Source organism: Triticum urartu, chromosome 6A (genome assembly GCF_056163025.1).
Source record: "Triticum urartu cultivar PI428250 chromosome 6A, HENAU_Tu73, whole genome shotgun sequence".
Lineage (NCBI taxonomy): Eukaryota > Viridiplantae > Streptophyta > Magnoliopsida > Poales > Poaceae > Triticum > Triticum urartu.
In genome coordinates, this window is record NC_141878.1 from 153833372 (window position 1) to 153858749 (window position 25378).

The following is a 25378-nucleotide window of genomic DNA, read 5'->3' on the forward strand; positions in this document are numbered from 1 at the left end:
TAGTTTCTCTGAGGAGGTGTGGAGGAGGAGCAGGGAGGGGAAAAAAGGCCATGGGCATGATCGTGCGAGTGGCGATGGGAGCACCCCTTAGTAGACAGACGGCGGATGGTTGGCCGATACCTACGTAATAGGGGAACGCTAAAACTCAGTCGACTGAGACTTTACGAAGTCTGTCAACGAAATTAGCTGTCCAGTTTCATCGACCTGTTTCAATCGCTGATGTGGGAGGGACTAGTATAGAATCTGGGCTTATGGTAGAAGAATAGAAAAAAGGATCCCAGCTATTGGATTGAATATGGACGGCACAGATAGGAGTGGAGGTCCCTCAGGCCACTTAAGTACAGTTGATGAAAACCCCTCTACAGACAGTTAGAGATAAAACATGACCTTTTGCAGTAACAACCCTAACTTTCTCATATCCAATCTGGACAACTTCAGATTTCCACGGCGTTGGCCATTCCGTTCCTTGTAAATCCCAAGCCGGATCAGGCCATTCTGTTCCTAGTAAATCCCAAGCTGGACCACCCCAGACACATATATACGAGTAAATGTGAAGCACAAATTTTTGAATACATGTCCAAGTGGATCATCCTAGCCAGAAATATTTGAGTGTATGACATCCATCCAAATTTGAGTACACAAGAGACATACATATATAACTTGTACATAACATGAGATGATCATTTTCTAGTACATGAACAGCGAGCCCTGAGTATGGACTGAAGTGATCCCCGCTGAATAAGCATTGCTACCAAAGCTTGCATCGGGTTTGTTATCTGATTGCACATAAAAGAAAAGTTATTCCCTTTCGCCTCCAGTTATAGTGCATTTTGCTCATCAATCTTCATGTACTGGAAAAGATGGCACCAAAAAAATCATTCAGTTTTGAGCAGAAGACATGTAAGTGTACTTAAATATGGATCAACAATACATTGAAATAAGAAGGAACAAATCTGGACACTGCGTAGCAGGAAAAAAATACTGCTTGCCTTCTAAGAAAGGAAAAACGGAACTCTAAAAGCAAGCAAACAAATATATATATTACGATGGCACAAAGGCACATTTGCACTAGATCCAAAGCAAAAACATGAGTCAAATACATGGAAGAGAAGCATTTCCTGTTCTTGTATGTAGAAACTCCTGTTTTTGTATGTAGAAACTAGAGATTCAAAAAAAAAGTCTTGCTTCAATAATAATTGGACACAAGTTCACGGCTACTACAAGGAAACATTTTTCCTCTGTTAGTGGTATGGTGAAGATGAATAACTCTTATCACAGAATGGACAAAGTAAGCCACTTCACATTGTGCAAACCAATTAAAGTGTAGCAGATTTTGAAAATTCAATTGCTCAACCAGTTTTCTGCAACATTAGCTTGAATCATGTAACCCTTTACGTACTTAACCATTTTCTAGTATAAAAATTCTGATCAAAATGTTATTTTTCACCAGTTCATCTGCGTCGTTGTAGTGATTCTACCACTGTCATTGATTCTATTTTATTTTGGCTTCAGGCTCGATCATAACCGGGCTCCAATAAGCATTTATTCATGTAGTGCTCAAATAATATATAGGTTGCAAATTAGAAGGTACACACAATGAGAGTCTTATTTTTTTACAGGTGAAAGGTTACAATGTAATGCAAACTGAAAACAAGAATGATATACTTACTCAACCTCTGCAATCTCAAAGTCCTACTTGTCTTACAACAGCAATAATATCTCAGTTAATGATCTTTGAAATGAATAATGGATATGCTCTCTCTCTCTCTCTCTCTCTCTCTCTCTCTCTCTGAGTCCCTTAATTCCCCAAGCAACTAACATCACCCAGTCATGGTGACCGTCGAGCCCCTCGCCATGGATGCACACATAAAGTGAACTGTCAGAATAGCTAGCCACTGTCATATCTGAGCTAGCGAGACAGACTCCATGGCCCCCGGTTATCTATTCTGACTGATTTTGCGCCTACGCAACACTGAGACAAGCATGATTGGATCGATAACTGAATTTATTTTGGCAGTCCACCTGACCTGCAGTTTTTTGTGGTTTAGCCTTGTATTCTGCACTTCTATTGGGCCCATTCGTCCAGTTGATGACTCAAGATATTTTGCAAGTACACTAGAGAGTAGGTATAGGAAATACGGTGGTTCTAAGTGACATGATCTGTAAGTAGCTTGGGTGAATATAGCCAATTTTCTTGCTTCACGTCCATTATATATAACAAATGAATGTTCAGTTATCGAGCCACCAGTGTATAACTGAAGGTCTGAACCATTACCGACCAATGGTTATGCATTCCTAGCGGTGCTACAAGGATCATAGTTTCAATCCATATATGGTACTCAAAATGGTTTTGCATCATAAGTTCATAACATTATACCCTGGCCGGATATAGTAATATTTCTTAATACTTAGGAGCAGTATACAATATGAAACTATAGGAGGGAGAAGGGGGGGAGTGGGAGAAACGGAGCTGACCTTGCTGTCGAGCCTGCGAGGCGAATGAGGCGAGATCGAGCACCGCCGGCTGGCCTCCGGTGAGCTATTGCTGGATCTAGGACCACCAGGGAGGAGGGGGCTATGGCAACATCACCATGCACTTGACCTCTACTAGCTTGCCCTACAGATATAGGAATGTGAGTTGACCGTCCAGGGCGCCCGCGGCCACCAGGGAGGAGGAGGCCATGGCGGCGGTGACCAGATCCCTGACGACAATGCGCAGCGCGATGTTGGGCTGCCCTAGGGACGGATCCAAGCGACTTGGATACCGGAGTAAGAAGGGAGGAGGCAGGGAACAGGTGGCGTGGGAGTAGCCGTCGTCGACCAGGGAAGCAACAGATCTGCCGATCTGGGCAGCCGCCACCGTCGACGAGAGAGGGGAACGGGAGCGAGCGACGGGTATAGTTGTTTTGAAGGAGAAGGACCTGAAGCAAATTATCAACGAAATATGCCCAGAGGCAATAATAAAGTTATTATTTATTTTCTTATATCATGATAAATGTTTATTATTCATGCTAGAATTGTATTAACCGGAAACATAATATATGTGTGAATACATAGACAAACAAAGTGTCACTAGTATGCCTCTACTTGACTAGCTCGTTGATCAAAGATGGTTATGTTTCCTAACCATAGACATGAGTTGTCATTTGATTAACAGGATCACATCATTAGAAGAATGATGTGATTGACTTGACCCATTTCGTTAGCTTAGCACTTGATCGTTTAGTTTATTGCTATTGCTTTCTTCATGACTTATACATGTTCCTATGACTATGAGATTATGCAACTCCTGTTTACCGGAGGAACACTTTGTGTGCTACCAAACGTCACAACGTAACTGGGTGATTATAAAGGTGCTCTGCAGGTGTCTCCGAAGGTACTTGTTGGGTTGGCGTATTTTGAGATTATGATTTGTCACTCCGATTGTCGGAGAGGTATCTCTGGGCCTTCTCGGTGACGCACATCACTTAAGCCTTGCAAGCATTGCAACTAATGAGTTAGCTGCAGGATGATGTATTACGGAACGAGTAAAGAGACTTGCCGGTAACGAGATTGAACTAGGTATTGAGATACCGACGATCGAATCTCGGGCAAGTAACATACCGATGACAAAGAGAACAACGTATGTTGTGCTGCGGTCTGATCGATAAAGATATTCGTAGAATATGTGGGAGCCAATATGAGCATTCAGGTTCCGCTATTGGTAATTGACCGGAGACGTGTCTCGGTCATGTCTACATTGTTCTCGAACCTGTAGGGTCTGCACGCTTAAGGTTTCGATGACAGTTATATTATGAGTTTATGAGTTTTGATGTACCGAAGGAGTTCGGAGTCCCGCATGAGATCAGGGAGATGACGAGGAGTCTCGAAATGGTCGAGACGTAAAGATCGATATATTGGACGACTATATTCGGACATCGAAAAGGTTCCAAGTGATTCGGATATTTTTCGGAGTACCGGAGAGTTACGGGAATACGTATTGGGCCTTATTGGACCATACGGGAAAGAAGGAAAAAGGGCCTCAAGGGTGGCCGCACCCCTTCCCTTGGTCTGGTCCGAATTGGACTAGGGAAGGGGGGTGCCCCCTTCTTTCCTTCTCCTTTTTCCTTCCTCTTTTCCTATTCCATATGGAAGGTGGAATCCTACTTGGACTAGGGAGTCCTAATAGGACTCCACACTTGGCGCGCCACCTCCTAGGGCCGGCCTCCTCCTCCCTTGCTCCTTTATATACGGGTGCAGGGGGCACCCCAAAAACACAACAATTGATCATTGAGATCTATTAGCCGTGTGCGGTGCCCTCCTTCACCATAATCCTTGATAATATTGTAGCGGTGCTTAGGCGAAGCCCTGCGACGGTAGAACATCAAGATCGTCACCACGCCGTCGTGCTGACGGAACTCTTCCCCGACATTCTGTTGGATCGGAGTCCGGGGATCGTCATCGAGTTGAACGTGTGCTAGAACTCAGAGGTGCCGTATTTTCGGTGCTTGATCGGTCGGACCGTGAAGACGTACGACTACATCAACCGCGTTGTGCTAACGCTTCCGCTTCCGGTCTACGAGGGTACGTAAACAACACTCTCCCCTTTCGTTGCTATGCATCACCATGATTTTGCATGTGCGTAGAAATTTTTTGAAACTACTACGTTCCCCAACAAATTAGTGGGAAGCAAAGGGACATATTAGCATAGAACTGTGTATTTTCAATACAAATCCGTTCACTTGAATATGTGGCGTACGTCGCTGATCCAGCGGCCTAGAATCCTTTTTTTTATTCATCTACCATAAACCCAGATTCTATCCTAGTCTTTCCACGCTGATGTATTCTTCCTTTTTAAAACACACTAGGCCTTCCGCTACTTAGGTTGTGGGCTGTGGCTTGCGGCCCTTTCTTTTGTGATTGTCTGTTTTTATATTCTCATAGTCATGCCATGTAAATCTTTGTATGTTTTTTCTTCTTCTTTTTTGCTGAGTTGTGTGCACCGTGTATGTACAGAAGAAAAAGAAAATTAAACACATAGAAAAAGAAAGTTAATTGGGCAGATGACTCTATGTTTATGTATACAGTATACATGTGTACTTGTATTTCCATTTTTCGATTTTTTTATCTTTCTTATTTAGGAAATATGGGACATTTATATTTTTTAGGAACCTACATTTTGACATCGCGTGAACAATTTTTATTCTCACATATTGTTGTCTTATTTTTTAATTCTGAGATGTGGTTGCCTTTTCTACATGACTTTTGTTTTATTTGCTTATTTGTATCATGTCTTTTTTTTGTTTTTTACTTTGTTTCTATGTGTCTTTTTTTTCCACAGGCGTACACCATAAAGTTGCATGCCTCACACTAGGCATGCAACTGCAAGTGTCGCCTTAGGCGTACACCATAAAGTTGCATACCTCACACTAGGCATGCAACTGCAAGTGTCGCCCTTGACTACAACTGACCATTGTTTTGTCGGAGAAGAGTGGGAGAGGGGAGGAGTAGTTGCATGTTTATCACTAAGCATGCAATTGCAAATTTCACCCTCAACTGCAAGTGCATGTCCACACAAACGACTGCAATTGACTTTTGTTCTATCGATGGGCGGCAGGAGGGGGATAGTTGCATGCTTCAGACTAGGCATGCAACTGCAAGTGTCGTCCTTGACTGCAACTGCATGTCTACCCACCCGATTGCGACTAATCTTTTTCTTATGTCGAAGGACATCTGGAGGGGGGGGGGGGGGCAGTTGCATGTATGATTGTAGGCACGCAACTGCAAGTTTCGCCCCCGACTGCAATTATATGTCTACCCATCCGACTTCAATTGTCCTTTGTTTCGTTGGAGGGTGGTCAAAGAGGGGGGAGTTGCATGTTTGACACTAGGCATGCAACTGCAAGTGTCGCCCTCGAGTGAAACTGCATGTCAACGCACCCGACTGCAACTGACCTTTGTTTTGTCAGTGGGTGGCATGAGAGAGGGGGGGGGGGGGGTAGTTGCATGTCTGACGCCCGGCATGCAACTGCAAGTGTCGCCCTCAATTGCAACTGACGCTTGTTTTGCCAGAGGGCGGTGGAAGAGGGACACTTGCAGTTAATTTGCTTAATTTGCTCCTTTTCCCCTTTAATATGATTTTCATTTCCCATTAGTAGAAATACATTTCCTTGCGTATGTATGAATATTTTTTAAAAAATACATGTTTAAGTTTTTTTAAATATTTAGTGAGCACTTTTCAAATATGCTGTGAACATTTATTCAATACGCGATGAACAATTTTCTAGAATTTTTCATGCAATTCTTAATAAATGTTCATGCATTTAAAAAATTGTCCATATTTGAAAACATATTTCATATTTCTTTTAAACTGTCCATAAAATTGAAAAGTGTTCACGGTTCTTAAAAAATGCTCATGTGATTTTTAAAAATGCTCACACACTTTTTTAAAAATTGTTCGTGTAACAAAAAATGTGTATATACTCTATATACCTATGTGTTTGACCTTTGTCCTTCTGTACTTTAACAACAGCAGGCAACAACTTCATAGCTCGCGGGCAAGCAATAGCAAGCACAAAACTATTATTTTTTCTTCAATATCTTTTCTTTGTGTTCAAATACTTTGTATTTTTTCACGAATGAAAAAATGACAATAAGTTACATGCCCATATTAAAAACAACACAAGCGTGCATCGTATTGCATACAAGATTTTTTCCGGCAAAAAATAATGCTATGATTTGAACAAAAAATTTACCTCACTCGTTGAGGTTGTAGCTGGATAGCAAAACACATACTCCCTCCGTTCCGAATTACTTGTCTTAAATTTGTCTAGATACGGATGTATCTAGATTAGTGCTAGATACATCCGTATCTAGACAAATCCAAGACAAGTAATTCGGAACGGAGGAAGTATTATATTTGCAGTTGTACAACCCAGGTACAAGAAGAGGAAAAAGATCACAGGGGAAAAGATGCGATAAAAGCCGAGTAGAAATACAAAGCCAGCCCATAGCAACAAAAACATGCAAACAGTTCCATAAACAATGCAGGTCTGGTTTATATATGTGCTGATGTCATATACGTATGCTGATGTCATCAGTCGACTGAGACTTCGATAACCGGTAAAAAGAGCTTTGCGCTGGTGCAACCGTGCAAGCTAGATACAATTACTACATCAGCACAATTGCTCCTCCATATATGCAGCAGCTGCACACACGTACGTACGCACATCTACCAAACCGTTCATCAGCTGAAGATGAGCTGCCAGCCCAGCTAGCCCTAGACGACGGCGGTAACTCATTACCTTCCAAGAGCGCGTGAATATGTGGAGCGGCGGTTACGCGGTGGTGCAGCAGGCGCTGGGAGCGGAGGCAGCGGGCGCGGTGAGGCAGGCGGCATGCCTGGCAAAGCAGCGGGGTCACGAACAGGTCACCCCGCTCCACGTCGCTAGCGTCATGCTCTTCTCCGCGCCGGGCGGCGGCGGCGGCCTCCTCCGAGCTGCCTGCATCCGGTCCTCTCACCCACCGTCTCATCCGCTCCAGCTCGAGGGGCTCCAGCTCTGCCTCGAGGTCGCGCTCAGCCGCCTCCCGATGGCCTGGCCACCCGCTGCCGCCGCGTTCCACCGCCGCGGTGCGGGTGCTCCGGTACTGGAGCTATCGAACGCTCTCATGGCCGCGTTGAAGCGCGCGCAGGCGCACGGACGCCGAGGCACCACGGACGGCGGCCAGCGGCAGCCACCAATGATCACCGTCAAGGTCGAGCTGGAGCAGCTCGCCATGTCCATCCTCGACGACCCGAGCGTCGACCGCGCCATGCGCGAGGCCGGTTTCTCACGCTCCCGGGTGAAGGCCAACGTCGGGAAGGGTGCCTCGCCGGAGCAACCTGAGAGCGTCCGCATCCACCGTAGAGACGGCATAACTTCTCTGAGTCTGGTTAACGTTATGGCTACACAGACATCTCCTGGAGCCGTTTGGGATGCCCTCCATCGGCCTGTCGTCGTCCCAGATGGAAGGCTCACATTAAGACCTAGCTATCAGAGGTAGGAATTGACTGCGTGAACTATATTATAGTATTGTCTTACTTTTTGAGTGGGTTGTGCTTGTGCCTGAGATATATTTCTAGACGCGCAGAGATACACTGGCAAAGTACTGCGCTGTATATACGAGCCACATGCATGCATGCACGCTGGGGTGAACCTCGATTTCTTTGAAGAACACATAAACTAGAATGATTATAGTTGATGATTTTTTGAAAAGGAGGTTACAATCTTGCCTCTACATCAAAAGCCATCATACTTAGTTGATTTAGAAATAATTATTTCTCAATAGAGATTAACTAAATGTCACTCAACTCCTGCGCTGTCTAATTTTATGTTGAGAGTCATGTGTGGACTTTTTTTTTCTTCTTCTTTTTCCAGTTTGATTGAGTGTTGTGTGGTTTCCATTTCTTCCCCTTTTCATGCCGCGTGTCACTACAGTTGCATGCCACGCTTCGACGCACAGCTGTAGTTGCACTCCACCGGTTATTCGTAACTACATATCCACTTGTACGCCTGCGCACCGGCACGCAACTGCACTTGCACGCCCACCGACTGTGCACTACTTCATGTCCCTGGAGTGGCACGTAAATGCAGTTGCATGCTCGTCGGCCATGTGCAGTTACATTTACATATTTTCTAAAAAAATACAATAAAAGGTTGAAAAGGGTAGGGAAAAATAAAAGTGAAAGGAGAAGAAAAAGGGGGGGGGGGGGGATAAACAGCAAAAGATCCTATGCTGATGTCACATGTGGAGAGATTTACTTGAATCTCTAATAGATGAGAGCCTAGAGGGGAGCCCATTTCTCAAATTACTACTCATAAACATCTCATCGAGAGCTGCTCATCATTTTAGTACTTCACAAATCTCAGGGTTTAGATTTAACAACTCTCAGTTATAACTTAGAAATACTTATGTATTTACCAACCTACTCTAATCTCTAAGTTCTAACAAAAGGTTACTTTCCACCCGTCGGACAAATAGCAAGTGACAAATTAAGCTTTAACAATATTAATTGTTACCCCGCAAAAAAAAACAATATTAATTGTTGTCAGTTATTCTTCATCCAGGGGTGATCAAGCGTGCCAAGTAAAACCAAGAGAAGGGTGGTCGGCCTTTGTTAGCCTCACTAGGGTAGCCACAGCGACGTCATGGCTCCACCTCCAGCATGATGCAATGTCTACATCCCATTTCCATGGCACCGGTCTACAGGTACGTGAAATTCAGTACAAAATTCCAGAAGGTGCTGAGGATTAAAAAAAACACTCCCTTCGTTTCTAAATACAAGTCTTTTTAGAGTTTTTTTTCAATATCATATATATATATATATATATATATATATATATATATATATACTTTAGAGTGTAGATTCACTCATTTTGCTTCTTATGTAGTTTATATTAAAATCTTTAAAAAGGCTTATATTTTGTAATGGAGGGAGTGTGATTATAATCCACACAATGCATGCAGCAGCCTACCTGCCGGCAACAGAAGTTCAGCGAGCTCACCGCAGAAAATCTTAAGATTCTATGCGATGCGCTCGAACTGCGGGTCCCGCGACACAAGGACATCATCCCCGCAATAGCGGCCACCGTGCTGCGGTGCCGATCCGGCATGAGGAGGCCAGCTGCATCGACAACGTGGCTGCTCTTTCAAGGAAAGGACATCCACGGCAAGAAGGCAATGGCCCAGGAGCTCGCGAAGCTCGTATTTGGCTCCAACGCCGAGTTCACCGTGCTTAACTCCAGCAAAGACTTCTCGTGCGGCGCCGGCTACCTCTCTCTCAAGAGGCGCAGGCCGTGGGATGTAGACAATGGCTACGTCGGGATAAGATTGTTCGAAGCAATCCTAGAAAATCGCCATCGTGTTATGTTCATCGATGATATCGACAAACTCGATCCTGAGTCGGAAATAGCAATGGAGAACGTGATCACGACGGGGAGAATCATGGGCTGCAATGGCGGCGGTGTGGTCAGTCTGGAGGATGCCATTGTAGTGTTGAGTTCTGAGGCGTGTGAGTCAAGGTCGTTGGCTTCCTCAACCCCTCCGGCGAAGCGACAACGAACCGGTGAGCTAAACCGCGAGGAAGATGGCGCGGAGAAGGGTGTGAAGTCACGTCGTTGTCCCTTTGATTTGAACGCTCGCCCAGACGATGTGGAAGAGAAGGAAGAGAACTTGGCTGGCGAAGGGGGGGTCATGGGTGTTCTGGATGGTGTGTTCTGTTTCGATTAAAAAAATCTTTTGCCTTTTGTTTATGTTCTCTTCGTTTTCTTTCTAGGATAATCTTACTTTCAGTTGTCGCTTTTTATGGTCATAATGTTTACAATGTGTAATATGTAGGTAATGTCTTGTCTAGGTTCTTCATAATCACAATCTCTAATTACGAATCACAACGCAGATATATTCTATGTTTGTGATGCACTTACCTAAAATGTGGTTTATTTATGGAAACTGTGCATGTAGGAAGCCATGCATATATGTATGTAATCAGTGTTTAAAAGGTGTTGTAACAGACCATTGCTTTAATTTAACAGAAAAAATATCAATTTATTATGTGCAACTCAATGGTTGTCCTATATGATTGAAAGAAAAGATAACGGAATCAGCCTGGCTGGAAAAAAGGCATTAATTGAGTTGTCAAGATGATCGATGCTATTAGATTCATATCTGAAATCACTTTCTCTTACTATTTTGATTCTTTAGATGTTGAAAGATATTTTCTAGACAATCAATGATAACGGAAGTAAAGCCATGCCCTCCTCGGTGAAGTTAGTTTGTTGGGAGATTTGAATGAAAGAAATGCTAGAGTAATCCATAATCATCTTTCCTCACCGCCCACCATCTTCGAAAATAGCAAGTAAGAAGTGGTGCACAATGTTTTAAATAGCGAGCTATGAAAAATAGCGACGGACCTTCAAATCAGTTATAACGGGCTATTTGTGAAGGTGACTATTTAGCATCACCCTGCTGAAAAAGGCTATAGCAGGCCGCTATAGCCGACTATTTAAAACTATGGATGTAATGGAGTTTCACTGGAGCAAAGCATTTTTTTTCACGGGTAACTGGAGCAAAGCATTTGAGTTACACCAAGCCGCAAGATTGTTTTGTTTTGCACCGTACATGATGTTGTAAATATTCCAAAAGCTCCTCCGTAAAAATGTGACAAAGCTTCTGCATGTGTTTAAAAAGGGAGAGCCACTTGCCGATCTAATTAAATGCATGTGTAAGCATCCAAGGAAATGCTACGTACTAGTATGTTTTCTTTTCTCCCTTTGATAGCCATGAGTCTATGACAATTTCTCCCTTGAACTTTCCCCTGCATCGGATAAGCTTGGTTGAACTCCCCTAACTATACGATTGTTCATGTTGACTTTTTGCCCAAATGGCAATTACCAGAATGATGATCTCCATGAGAAAAGGCTAGTTCCAGCCCTTCCCTGTGGACAAAAGGTGTTATCTTTCTGAAGGGGCTGTTGTATCCATGCATACAGGAATGCTACAAATCAAGCCACTATAGCTATTACTAGTACCTTGTTGTGCTACAATTATTCTTCAACGGCTTAAGCACTTTGTTGATTGATTGTTAGATTAAATATGGTGAACTAGCAGCTGGTACAGTAGTACTGTTTCGTGGGTGTATTGTACTAGAACGCAAGCCGCCCAAGATTGCAATATACTATGTTCATCTTGTTTCGATCGTACTGCTGCACATTTATTCCAGGACTGTAGAGGATATGCGTACCACAGATAACACACTCGGGGAAGTTATAAGCTTTCGTTCCCTTTGATCCTTTATCCGACACGGGGTTTATTGCCCCATTTACAAGCTGCAGCAGCACCAGTCACCACCAGAGCATTGATCCATATCAGACAGCATATAAACTGTGGGCACGTAAGCAACGGATCGTATATAAAGTTATAAACAGGAAGCTAGGCCGTGCATAGTTGTCTGCAGGTTCATCGCACCTTAGTGTCGAACCGTATGCGATGAAGGCGTATAAAACCGTATACCTGATTGGAAAACGTGTGCGATGGCTGGCGCATCAGGAACGGTTTTGAAACGAGAGTTGCGTGCCATAACGGGCACACAGTTTGGCTGTCCATCTCGTGTGCGATAACTCATAACAACGCACACGATTATATCATGATAATCATGTATGCTTCATGCCACACGTTTGAAATAAACAAATTATGTGCGACGAGTGAAAACATTGCACACATAACACATTACAAACACGACCACCGTGATGCTGAGTGCTGCTGAGTAAATAGGCAATTTTTCGACTAATTTAATTCATAAATAAATCACTAGCATGGCATTGACTGAATTGACGACGTAGTGACTCTGATCTAAACATGCACGTACTAAGTAAACAGTAGACAAATCTACACATACTGCTAGTACTGCTAATACAAAAATAAACAGGAGCGGGATAAACGTGTTATACCCTCCAATAGGCCAGGCAGAAGCCGCCGTGGCGGTGACGGCAGCAGCGGTGTGTCCTCGGCGGCCTTCTTGTCAGCCTCGAGTTTCTCGGCGGCGGCACGTTCAGCGTCGGTGGGCATGGTGATGACGAGGGCGACGCGAACGTAGAGGAAGTAGACAAACAGCGAGCAGTCGCGTAGTCGCTTCCCAAAAACCTATCCGTCCCTCCCGTACAGTACACGGTCGACGGGGTGGAGTCAACGACGGTGGTGGGCATGCGCGTGAGCAAATGCCATCAGATCGTGGCGGCTAGGGTTGGGAGACACCCTGCACTTATATATGCGCAACCGCGTGGAGAGACGTGGGCTCGACCCACGTCCGAGTTCGTGACAGCCCGACTCGGCTCAATCCCGCAACCCGCGGCGCGGCGCGGCGAGGCGAGAAGGAGCGCGCGAGGGCCTCTTCTCTTCTCAAACTCCAATGGCATGTGGAAGACAATCCCTTATAAAGAGGTCCAACTCCTTCTCCATTAGCGGGGTGGGACTAAACTTCCCACTACACCTAGTGCCAATAAACCCACATGGGCCCTTAGAGATTTTCAGAAATTGCTATATGGGCATAAAGCCCATCTCAAATTTCAGCAATCCCCCACCAGATCTCGAGGGCCCATTGTGTCCTCTATTCCAATTGTTGTTTCGATATACCAGTGTTTCAGTGAAGACCTGTTAAGGTTGAGCTTCACCTAGAGCAAGTAGTTACACTCCTTCACAACTGAACAATGGACTATACCTTGAATTGTCAGTTTGGCGTAAAGAAGCTTCACCACATGTCTTACTAGTACTGGGCTGCCGAAGGCTGGCCCCTCGGGTGGAGCATATAAGTCACACTTCTGACCTATTCATGAGCTTACTAGAGATCACCCCAATCTCATAGACTGTGACCAGCAGTCGAGCTCACATAGGTGTGTTCCTCCAAAGATCACTCTGTAGGAAAGCATTTTGCTTACATAAGCTTTGGAACTCATTAAGACAATAGTCATCCTACCATACAGTATTGAGAGTATTGCATCTCGAACGATTAGTATTGTTACTCTCCTCAGTTCACCACTGGCTTGTTTTCCCAGGTCCTACTTCATGGGATCTTCGATCACATAGGTTGGGTTACCACCATGGCAACTCATGTGGATCTCATACCCATCTCCCTTGATGCATTATCTATCACAACACGTGATAGCCCTTTCGTAAAGGGATCTGCTAGATTCTTAGCCGTATGGACATAGTCCAACGCTATCACTCCGGAGTTTCTTAATTTTCTGACAGCTTTTAGTCTCATTCTTATGTGTTTGTTGGACTTCATGTTGTCCTTTGAACTCTTCACCTTGGTGATGACAGTCTGATTGTCACAGTTCATAAAGATAGCCAAAACCGGTTTATCAACCAATGGCAAGTCCATTAAAAGATCTCGAAGCCATCCTGCTTCAACACCAGATGTTCTAATGCTGTTAATTCTGCTTCCATTGTCGATCTTGTTAAAATCGTTTGCCTGCAAGACTTCCAGGAAACAGCGCCACCTCCAAGAGTAAACATATACCCAGTTGTGGCCTTCATCTCATCGGCATCAGAGATCCAATTCGCATCACTATACCGTTCAAGTACCGATGGGTCTCTGGTATAGTGAAGTCCATAGTTTATAGTACCTTTCAGATAGCGCATAACTCGTTCAATAGCATGTCAATGTATATCACCCGGTTTGGAAACAAACCGGCTCGGTTTGCTCACAGCAAACGCAATGTCAGGCCTCGTTGCGCTCGCTAGGTACATCAGTGAACCAATGATTTGAGAGTATCTCAATTGATTTATAGCCATGCCTTTGGACTTTCAAATCAACACGCTAGGATCATATGGTGTTTGAGATGATGTGCAGTCCGAATATCCAAAACGACTCAACACCTTCTCAACATAGTGGGATTGTAGAAGTGTAATCCCACCCTCATTATCTCTCAGTAGCTTGATGTTCAAGATAACATCAGCCACACCAAGGTCTTTCATCTCAAAGTTCTGAGACATGAACGACTTCCTCCTCAATGACTTTGAAGTTGGTTCCGAATATCAGTATGTCATCAACATACAAGCACAATATAACTCCTTCGCCCACACAATGGCGATAGTATACACATTTGTCAGCCTCATTAACAACGAAACCAACAGATGTCAGAGTTGTATTGAACTTATCATGCCATTGCTTAGGTGCTTGCTTCAGGCCATATAAAGATTTCAGCAACCTACACATCTTTCTTTCTTGACCATCTATCACAAAGCCATCTGGTTGTTGCATGTAGATTTCCTCGTTTAGCTCTCCATTCAGAAAAGCCGTCTTAACGTCCATCCGGTGGACGAGAAGACCATGCGAGGCCGCCAACGAGAGTAATACTCGAATGGTGGTCAGTCTAGCCACAAGTGAATAAGTGTCGAAGAAATCTTCCTCTTCTTTCTGGTCATAGCCCTTGGCCACAAGCCTAGCCTTGTACTTTTCAATCGTACCATCGGGCCTAAGCTTCTTTTTGAACACCCACTTACATCCTAATGGTTTGCAACCATAGGGACGCTCAGTGATCTTCCATGTCCCGTTAGCCATGATGGAATCCATCTCGCTATGGACCGCATCCTTTCAGTAGTCAGCTTCTGGAGAGGCATACGCTTCTGAAATAGAAGTGGGAGTATCATCCACGAGGTACTCGAAGAAATCATCACCAAAGGTCTTTGCAGTCCTTTGTCTCTTGCCCCTGCCAAGGGTTTCCTCGTCATCCTCCTCAGGATTTTCATCATGTGTTTGTTCATAATAATCCATAGGAATGGCAGGCTCAGGAGTCTCCTCAGATTCCTGTGTAGAAGTGCTTTGCATATCTCTCATAGGAAAAATATCCTCAAAGAATGTAGCATCCTTAGACTCCATAATTGTACCGACCTTCTGGTCAGGTACCTCAGATTTCACTACTAGAAATCTATAGCCAATGCTGTTCTTAGCATAGCCCAAATTAACACAGTCTACAGTCTTGGGTCCAAGCTTACGCTTTTTGAGGATCGGCACATTAACTTTCACCAAACAGCCACAAGTACGCAAGTACGAGAGTGTTGTCCTTATCTTCGCCATTTCTCATAGGGAGTGATCTCATTATCCTTTGTCGAAACTTTATTTAGGACATGACATGCCGTCAATATAGCCTCCCCCCACCATGCCTTGGATAAACCCGGTGTATCTAACATGGCATTAACCAAATCAGTTAGAGTACGGTTTTTCCGCTCCGCAACCCCGTTTGACTGGGGTGAATAGGGAGGCTTCCTCTCATGAATAATGTCGTGTTTCGCACAAAAGGAATCAAACTCACTCGAGAAGTACTCTCCACCACGATCTGACCGGACTCGTTTAATTTTCTTTTCAAGTTGATTCTCAACTTCTGCCTTATAGATTTTAAAGTAGTCTAGAGCCTCATCTTTAGTATTTAACAGATACATATAGCAATATCTAGTGGAATCATCTATCAATGTCATGAAGTATTTCTTTCCACCTTTAGTCAACACACCATTCATCTCACAAAGATTAGAATGTATGAGTTCTAATGGTGCCAAGTGTCTCTCCTCCGCGGCCTTGTGAGGCTTGCGAGGTTGCTTAGCTTGCACACATGAAAGGCACTTAGAACCTTTGGCTAGGGTGAAACTCGGGATTAAATCCAACTTGGCTAGCCACGTCATAACACCGAAACTAATGTGACAAAGACGTGAATGCAAAACTTCAGATTCATTAACATTTGAATGAATATGGTTCATGACTTTATTACAAAAATCTGCGAGGGAAAGGCGGAACATCCCTCTGCTCTCATAACCTTTTCCAACAAAGAGTCCATATTTCGTAAAAACTAATTTATTATACTCGAAAACCAACTTAAACCCTTCTCTACATAGAAGGGAGCCACTAACAAGGTTCTTCTTGATGGCGGGGACATGCTGCACGTTCTTTAGTTGCACGATCCTTCCCGAAGTAAACTTCAGATCGACCGTGCCAACACCATGAACAAAAGCACTCGCGCCATTCCCCATCAATACGGACCCGTGGCATGTGAGCTGGTGTTGACACACGAACACGTCACGTGTACCCTCGACGCCGGGGGTGATGCACCGCAGCTCACGTCGAAGGAGACCCGGCCGACAGCGCGATACGCAAGACAGTCGGCGGGCGCTTTTGCAGACCCGAAAACCCCACACCCCCGGGAGGGACCCCGTCAGGGAATGCGGTGGCTATGGGCTGCCCTAGGTCGATTCGCTCGCCCCTAGAGCCTCGGAATTCGCAGCTCTCAAACACGAAGAACAGTGAAGAACGAGAGAGAAAAACGATGGAGAGATAAAACGTAGATGAAAAAGTAGTATATTGATTTGTTCGATTGTGTGTTGTTTCAATCGGCCGTCACCCCCAACATATATAAGAGGCGGCTGGACTTCCCGTACAAGCAAAGGATTTATCTAGGCTTTCCTTACAAGAAAATTACATCAATTCACGTTCAAAACCCTAGTCAAATTTGGACTGATTTTATCCGAACTTCCCAAAACCGTTCGGTTTAAACTGGCTGTATCTTGCGGGTCCTTTTTGTGGTGGTAAACCATCTCGGATGAAAACGAGCCCAAAAGCAATCTTGACGAGACGAACAACTTTCACGTTGAAGGTTTTTTGATCAGAGGTCATCTTGAGGGTTAAATCGGTCGCGCAAAACAGGCTATTCTCTCGCGCTACCCATCAGACATGTGTCTGGTGGAGCGCGCCACATCTCACCTCGTGACAGGGCTGCATTCCGATTGCTCTAACTTTTGCATACGAACTCGGATTTGGACGATCTTTATATCAAAATCGATCGTTTCGACGAGACGCACAACTTCCGTGTAGGACATTTCTCCATCCAAGATAATTTGAATTATCTTCTGAGACCATCTTCAACTTCTCGTCGGCTTGACTATCACAACCTCCACCCCGGCAGGCCTTCCACCCGGGTAAGCTTTCCGCACCGACAAGGTTTCACCCCGGCAAGGGTTCCTCCTTAGCTCGGCAAGGTTTCTACCCCGGCAAGAGTTCCTAGACGGCAAGGTTTCTCCCTCGGCAAGATTTCACACCGGCAAGCTTCTCCGCCGGCAAGCTTTCCACGCCGGCAAGCTTTCTACGCCGGCAAGCCCTCACATTGGCAAGGTTTTACCCCGGCAAGGTTTCATTCAGCCGGCAAAGGCCGAATACTTTCTCACTCAGGGCTGGCCCGCAAAGTGTTGCCTCTAACTTTTGCATACGAACCCGGATTCGTGACCATGCCAAAATCTGGTGTCAACACATGCCCCCCTATTTTTCGGCAAAGCTTGTGTGCCGAAAAATAACTTGTATTGTGTTTGTTCTAAGGACGATGTCAACACTCCATCGGCCATTTATTTTCCTCAGGACGATAATCAGGTATCGGCCATGTTTGTGCTAAGGGCGATAATCATATATCGGCCATTGCCCACTCAGGCTTCTTGCCACACACTTGGGTGGTATTTCTTCAAGTACTTGCCATTGAGAGATCGAGGTAATAGTGCCCCTTGTACGGATTCCACCAAATAAGAGTTTCCGGGAACTATTCTTGCAATTCTAAAAGGACCCTCCCAACTTGGAGACCATTTCCCGAATTTTTTGTCTCTTGAACCAATCGGGAGAATTACTTTCCAGACGAGATCGCCAACTTGAAAATTATTCAACTTAAATTTCTTATTGTAAGCCCTTGCTATCCTCAACTTGTCCTTCTCTATGGCCTTCAAAGCAGCCAAACGTTTATCGGCAACCTCATCAATATTGTCCATCATCAAGTTATAAAAGTCTACTACCGATAAATCATTTTGTTTGACTATTCTCAAAGCATTCAAATTTACTTCCACCGGTAAAACAACCTCTTGACCATATACTAGCTCATATGGAGTCACCTTTGTAGCACCATGCCTTGAAATTCTATGTGCCCACAAAGCTTCAGACAACAACTCATGCCATCTCCTCGGATTATCCTCAATCTTCTTCTTGATGAGCTTGATTAAAATTTTATTGCTAGACTCGGCTTGTCCACTAGCTTGGGCATAATACGGAGAGGAATTGAGCAACTTTATATTATAAGAGCAAACTCTCTGACTTGGTGTGACATAAAAGATGAACCTTGATCTGTAGTTAACGTTTGAGGAATACCGAATCTATGAATAATGTGCTCAGTTATGAATTGAATTACCTCCGTATGTGTCATGTTCTTGAGAGGTACTGCTTCAGACCATTTAGTGAAATAATCAGTTGCCACTAATATGAACCGATGCCCTTTTGAGGAAGATGGATGGATTTGTCCAATGAAGTCTAAACCCCAACCTCTGAAAGGCCACGGCTTGATAATAGGATGTAACATAGCAGCAGGAGCCAATTGAATATCACCAAATTTTTGACAAGCTTCACACCCCTTATAATATCTGAAGCAATCATTAATCATAGTCGGCCAATAAAACCCAGCACGTCGCAATAACCATTTCATCTTGGGAGCCGACTGATGAGTGCCACAAATGCCTTCATGTACCTCTCCCATAGCAACTCTTGCCTGGTCTTCGTCCAAGCACTTTAGAAGAACATCATCGACTGTTCGGCGATAAAGACCGTCATCTCTCACTGTACACTTGAAAGCCATATGCCGAACAGACCTGTCCACCCTTTCACTCGGATTGCACAAGTAATCAACAATGGGCTTTCTCCAGTCAGTATTGTCACCTGCACTAGATTTTTTGTTAAGGGCCGAATCAGTGGGTTCTGGTTCGGCCTCTCCTAAATTGGCAAGACAAGACATCGGTCTTTGAGAAATATGAAACATGCCATGATCAACATGATAGCCGGATGCTTGCTGTGCTAACTCATTTGCTCTCCAATTGTCATGCCTAGATATATGAGTAATGCTAAAACAATCCAATGTAGAAATTATATCCAGACATTTATCAAGATAAACATTAAGTGATTCATCCAAACACTGAAAGACTTTGGATACTTGCTGCACTACTAGTAACGAATCACCGTAAGCCTCAATATGTGTAACACCTATAGCAAGTAACATCTCTAGGCCGAATAACAATGCTTCATATTTGGCTTGATTGTTTGTGCAAAAATATTCTAGGCGGCACGAGGCTTCAAAAACAGCACCATGAGGAGATATATAAACAATACCAACACCTTGGCCATTGCTACAAACTGAACCATCAAAGTATAATCTCCATGGTACTACTGAAACAAGGTTCATATCAATATCATGCATGTCATTAATCCGATGTTCAACAATGAAATTAGCAACAATTTGGCCTTTCATGGATTTTAGAGATTCATATGCCAAATCATATTCAATCAAAGCATAAGCCCACTTGCTAATTCTACCACTAAGAATTGGCCTATGCAACATGTATTTAATGACATCGGTCTGACAAGCTACTACGCAAGCACTCGGCACTAAATAATGTCTCAATTTTGTGCAAGCATAATATAAGCATAGACATAATTTTTCAATAAATGTATACCTTGTCTCGGCGTCCAATAAGCGCCTGCTCAAATATGTAATAACATGCTCTTTTATTTCGGTTTCTTGAGTCAAAACAGCACCAATAACTCCTTCTTCTGCTGCAATGTAAAGCCTGAAGGGTTCCCTATGCTTGGGTGCTTTCATCACCGGAGGAGTGCACAAATAATTCTTGATCATATCAAATGCTTCTTGCTGTTTTGCCCCCCAAGTGAAATCAACATCATTCTTTAACCGAAGGATAGGAGTAAACGCATCAACCTTCCTTGACAGATTAGCTATGAACCTCCTCAAGTAATTGACCTTGCCAAGGAACTTTTGCATATCTCTCTTGCATGTTGGAGCTTCCACTTTCTGTATGGCCTCTATCTTTTTGGGATCAATCTCTATGCCATCTTCATGGATAATGAAGCCCAAAAATTAACCAGCTGACACACCGAATGCACACTTCAAAGGATTCATCTTTAGTCCATAGTTTTTCATTCTTTCAAAAGCCAAACGCAAATCGGCCAAGTGAGATTCAAAAGCGTCCGATTTGACAACAATATCATCAATATAGACTTCAAGTATGACACCGAGTAAATCATGAAAAATCAAATTCATAGCCCTTTGATATGTGGCGCCAGCATTTTTTAATCCGAATGTCATCACTGTCCACTCGAATAAACCAAGAAAACCAGGGCAACGAAAAGCTGTCTTGGACATGTCCTCTTCGGCCATAAAAATCTGATTGTATCCGGCATTACCATCTAGGAAGCTAATAACTTTATGTCCAGAAGCATCATTAATAAGCATATCGGCTATTGGCATGGGATACTCATCTTTGGGTGTAGCCCTATTCAGATCTCTGAAGTCAATGCACACCCTCAACTTGCCGGATCCTTTCTTTTCCACTGGGACAATGTTAGAAATCCACTCGGCATACCTGCAAGGTCTAATAAAATTAGCTTTAAGCAAACGACCGATCTCTTCCTTGATCCGGTCATATGTTTTTGGATTAAACTTTCTAGCCGGTTGTTTATATGGTCTAAAACCAGTCTTTATAGGTAACCGATGCTCCACTAGCTCTCGACTTAAACCTGGCATCTCATGATATTCCCACGCAAAGCAACAGACATATTCTTTCAACAACTCAATCAACTTAGCTTTATGATCGGCTCTTAAATTTGCATTTACAAATGTCGGCCTAGGAGTTGAACCATCTCCTATATCTATCTCTTCTAATGGATCGGCCGATGTAAAACCTTGTCCTAATTTATCCATATCATCTAACTCTTCTATGGACTCATACATATCGTTCTCATTGGACTGATATTCTACAAGTCGCTTTTGTAACCACTCTGAGTTAGGATCCATTTAAACATATCATACCTTGGATCTGATTGCATTCAGCCGGCTTTAAAGAGACGGGCACGAAACCATTCTTGGTTGCGCTGAGAAAATCAAATTCCGACAAGTCACGTCTCGTCAAGCAAGCAGCATTTGGGTGTTGCCAATCCACCGATGCCTCGGCCAAAGCAACACAGGCTGAGTTATCCGCATGAATGACTTCCACTTCATCATCAACCCACTGGATCAAAAACTGGTGCATAGTGGATGGCACGCACTGTTGGAAATATGCCCTAGAGGCAATAATAAATTAGTTATTATTATATTATATTTCATTGTTCATGATAATCGTTTATTATCCATGCTAGAATTGTATTGATAGGAAACTCAGATACATGTGTGGATACATAGACAACACCATGTCCCTAGTAAGCCTCTAGTTGACTAGCTCGTTGATCAATAGATGGTTACAGTTTCCTGACCATGGACATTGGATGTCATTGATAACGGGATCACATCATTAGGAGAATGATGTGATGGACAAGACCCAATCCTAAGCCTAGCACAAAGATCGTGTAGTTCGTATGCTAAAGCTTTTCTAATGTCAAGTATCATTTCCTTAGACCATGAGATTGTGCAACTCCCGGATACCGTAGGAGTGCTTTGGGTGTGCCAAACGTCACAACGTAACTGGGTGGCTATAAAGGTACACTACAGGTATCTCCAAAAGTGTCTGTTGGGTTGTCACGAATCGAGACTGGGATTTGTCACTCCATGTAAACGGAGAGGTATCTCTGGGCCCACTCGGTAGGACATCATCATAATGTGCACAATGTGACCAAGGAGTTGATCACGGGATGATGTGTTACGGAACGAGTAAAGAGACTTGCTGGTAACGATATTGAACAAGGTATCGGGATACCGACGATCGAATCTCGGGCAAGTACAATATCGCTGGACAAAGGGAATTGTATACAGGATTGATTGAATCCTCGACATCGTGGTTCATCCGATGAGATCATCGTGGAACATGTGGGAGCCAACATGGGTATCCAGATCCCGCTGTTGGTTATTGGCCGGAGAGTTGTCTCGGTCATGTCTGCATGGTCCCCGAACCCGTAGGGTCTACACACTTAAGGTTCGGTGACGCTAGAGTTGTTATGGGAAATAGTATGTGGTTACTGAAGGTTGTTTGGAGTCCCGGATGAGATCCCGAACATGACGAGGAGCTCCGGAATGGTCTAGAGGTGAAGATCGGTATATTGGACGAAGGGCATTGGAGTCCGGAATTGTTCCGGGGGTACCAGGTGATGACCGGCGTGTCCGAAAGGGGTTTCGGAGGCCCCGACAAGCGTTGGGGGGCCTTATGGGCCAAGGGGAGAGGGCACATCAGCCCACTAAGGGGCTGAGCGCCCCTTCCACCCCATCTCACGTAACTAGGAGAGGTGGGGGCGCCACCCCTAGGGCAGCCGCCCCTCCCGGCTTGGGGGGCAAGTTTCCTAGGGGGTGGAGGCGCTCAAACCCATCTAGGGTTTCCCCTGTGGCCGCCGTCCCTCCCCTAGGGAACCCTAGGGTGCCTCCCCCTCCTCCCTTCCCCCTATATATAGTGATGGAGAGAGAGGGCAGCCACACTCTCCCCCTGGCGCAGCCCTCTTCCTCCTCCAACACCTCATCCTCCTCCGTAGTGCTTGGCGAAGCCCTGCCGGAGAACCACGAGCTCCATCACCACCACGCCGTCATGCTGTCGGAGTTTTCCCTCAACTTCTCCTCTCACCTTGCTGGATCAAGAAGGAGGAGACGTCTCCCAACCGTACATGTGTTGAACGCGGAGGTGCCATCCGTTCGGCGCTAGGATCATCGGTGATTTGGATCACGACGAGTACGACTCCATCAACCCCGTTCACTTGAACGCTTCCGCTTAGCGGTCTACAAGGGTATGTAGATGCACTCTCCTTCCCCTTGTTGCTAGATTACTCCATAGATTGATCTTGGTGATGCGTAGAAAATTTTAAATTTCTGCTACGATCCCCAACAGTGGCATCATGAGCTAGGTCTATGCGTAGTTTCTATGCACGAGTAGAACACAAGTTGTTGTGGGCGTCGATTTTGTCAATTTGCTTGCCGTTACTAGTCTTATCTTGATTCGGCAGCATCGTGGGATGAAGCGGCCCGGACCGACCTTACACGTACTCCTACGTGAGACTGGTTCCACCGACTGACATGCACTAGTTGCATAAGGTGGCTAGCGGGTGTTTGTCTCTCCCACTTTAGTCGGATCGGATTCGATGAAAAGGGTCCTTATGAAGGGTAAATAGAAATTGGCATATCACGTTGTGGTTTTTGCGTAGGTAAGAAACGTTCTTGCTAGAAACCTATATCAGCCATGTAAAAACTTGCAACAACAATTAGAGGACGTCTAACTTGTTTTTGCAGCATATGCCTTGTGATGTGATATGACCAAAAGGATGTGATGAATGATATATGTGATGTATGAGATTGATCATGTTCTTGTAATAGGAATCACGACTTGCATGTCGATGAGTATGATGTAACGCCCCGAGACCGATGTGCCAGGTGTCGTTCAGTTATTCGCTGTTGTTGCCTTGTCATTGCTTGCGTGTCATGCATTACATATCATGTCATCATGCGCATTTCATTTGCATACGTGTTTGTCTCATGCATCCGAGCATTTTTCCCGTTGTCCGTTTTGCATTCCGGCGCTTCGTTCTCCTCCGGTGGGCTTTTCGAGCTTTCTTTTGTGTGTGGGGATTAAACATTTCCGGATTGGACCGAGACTTGCCAAGCGGCCTTGGTTTACTACCGGTAGACCGCCTGTCAAGTTTCGTACCATTTGGACTTCGTTTGATACTCCAACGGTTAACCGAGGGACCGAGAAGGCCTCGTGTGTGTTGCAGCCCAATACCCTTCCATTTTGGCCCAAAACCCACCTAACTCTGCTCCATCATCTCGGTCGTTCGATCACGATCGCGTGGCCGCAAACCGCACCTCATTTGGACTCTCCTAGCTCCCTCTACCTATAAAAGAGCACCCCTCCCCGAAATTTCGAATCAATTCGCGGATGAAACCCTAATCCTCTTCCCCTCTTGCCCGCCGGACAATGTCCGCCCAAGCCGGACAAATCGCGCCGCCCGCCGCAGCCATTCCGTGCTTGCCACATCAGCTCCGCCGCCGCCTCGCCCAACCGCGCGCCGCCATGTGTCCCGCGCGCCGCCTCCCACCGCGCCGGCCCGCGGAGCCCATCGCGGGCCCGCACGGGCCTGGTTGCCGCCGCCGCCGCCCACGGGCGCATGCCCGCGCCGCTCCTTCACCGGACCTTCGCCGGCCGCCTCGCTGACCACCCTCGTCGGAGTGCCCCGTCTCACACCGCCGCCTTCGAGTCGCCGCTGCCGCCAAGCGCCACCGTCGCCGCCTCCCCACGCAGCGCCCTGCCCGAGCTTCGTCCGGCTAGCCGGCGCCCGGATCCGACACCGGCCGGCCGGATCTGCGCCTCCCTGGCCGGATCCACCCCATCTCGCTCCCGCCGGCGGCCTTCCGACCGGTCCCGGCCACCTCTGACGCCGGCCATGGCCGCCCCCCTGCTTCGTCCCGATCGGGATCGGTAGAGCCCCGATCTGCTCCCTCCGTTGACCGCGCCCGCATGGGCCGGCCCAATCGTCCTCGCCGGCCCAACGCAGCCCCCGCCTCGGCCTGCCTCCTCTCCAGCGAACCGGGCCATAGCCCACTGGGTGAGCCGCCACCCGCCCCACCTTGTTTTTTTTTCCATTCCTCTGGTTGGGCTGCCCAGTGCTCCAGTTCCTGTTTCGGCCCGCCTCGTTTTTTTTCCGTTCTGAGATTTGTCCAATTATCCAGAGATTGTCAGTTTTGCAGAATAGTCCCCCTAGTTCATGCATTTAATAACTCACTAACCGTGCATCGGATTAAAATGTTTTATATATGAAACTTGCTCAGAATTTTATGTAGATTAATAATATCCAACTTTCACCAATGTTTTAAAT

The 25378-nt window shown here is 45.3% G+C and overlaps 1 protein-coding gene and 1 long non-coding RNA gene across 2 annotated transcripts; one reads left to right on the forward strand and one right to left on the reverse strand.

The window, feature by feature from the left end:
- Window positions 1–539: 539 nt before the first annotated feature.
- On the reverse strand, window positions 540–2927 carry LOC125517451 (uncharacterized). The gene is made up of 2 exons (XR_007287612.2): window positions 2476–2927; window positions 540–851 (listed from the first exon to the last, which is right to left on the reverse strand). It is a non-coding gene; the product is annotated as an uncharacterized LOC125517451 (long non-coding RNA).
- A 4309-nt stretch (window positions 2928–7236) lies between these two features.
- Window positions 7237–10248, forward strand: LOC125516667 (protein SMAX1-LIKE 3-like). The gene is made up of 3 exons (XM_048682021.1): window positions 7237–8018; window positions 9087–9228; window positions 9487–10248. The coding sequence occupies exons 1-3, from the start codon at window positions 7303–7305 to the stop codon at window positions 10246–10248; spliced, it is 1620 nt and encodes a 539-aa protein (XP_048537978.1). The 5' UTR covers window positions 7237–7302.
- Window positions 10249–25378: the final 15130 nt, after the last annotated feature.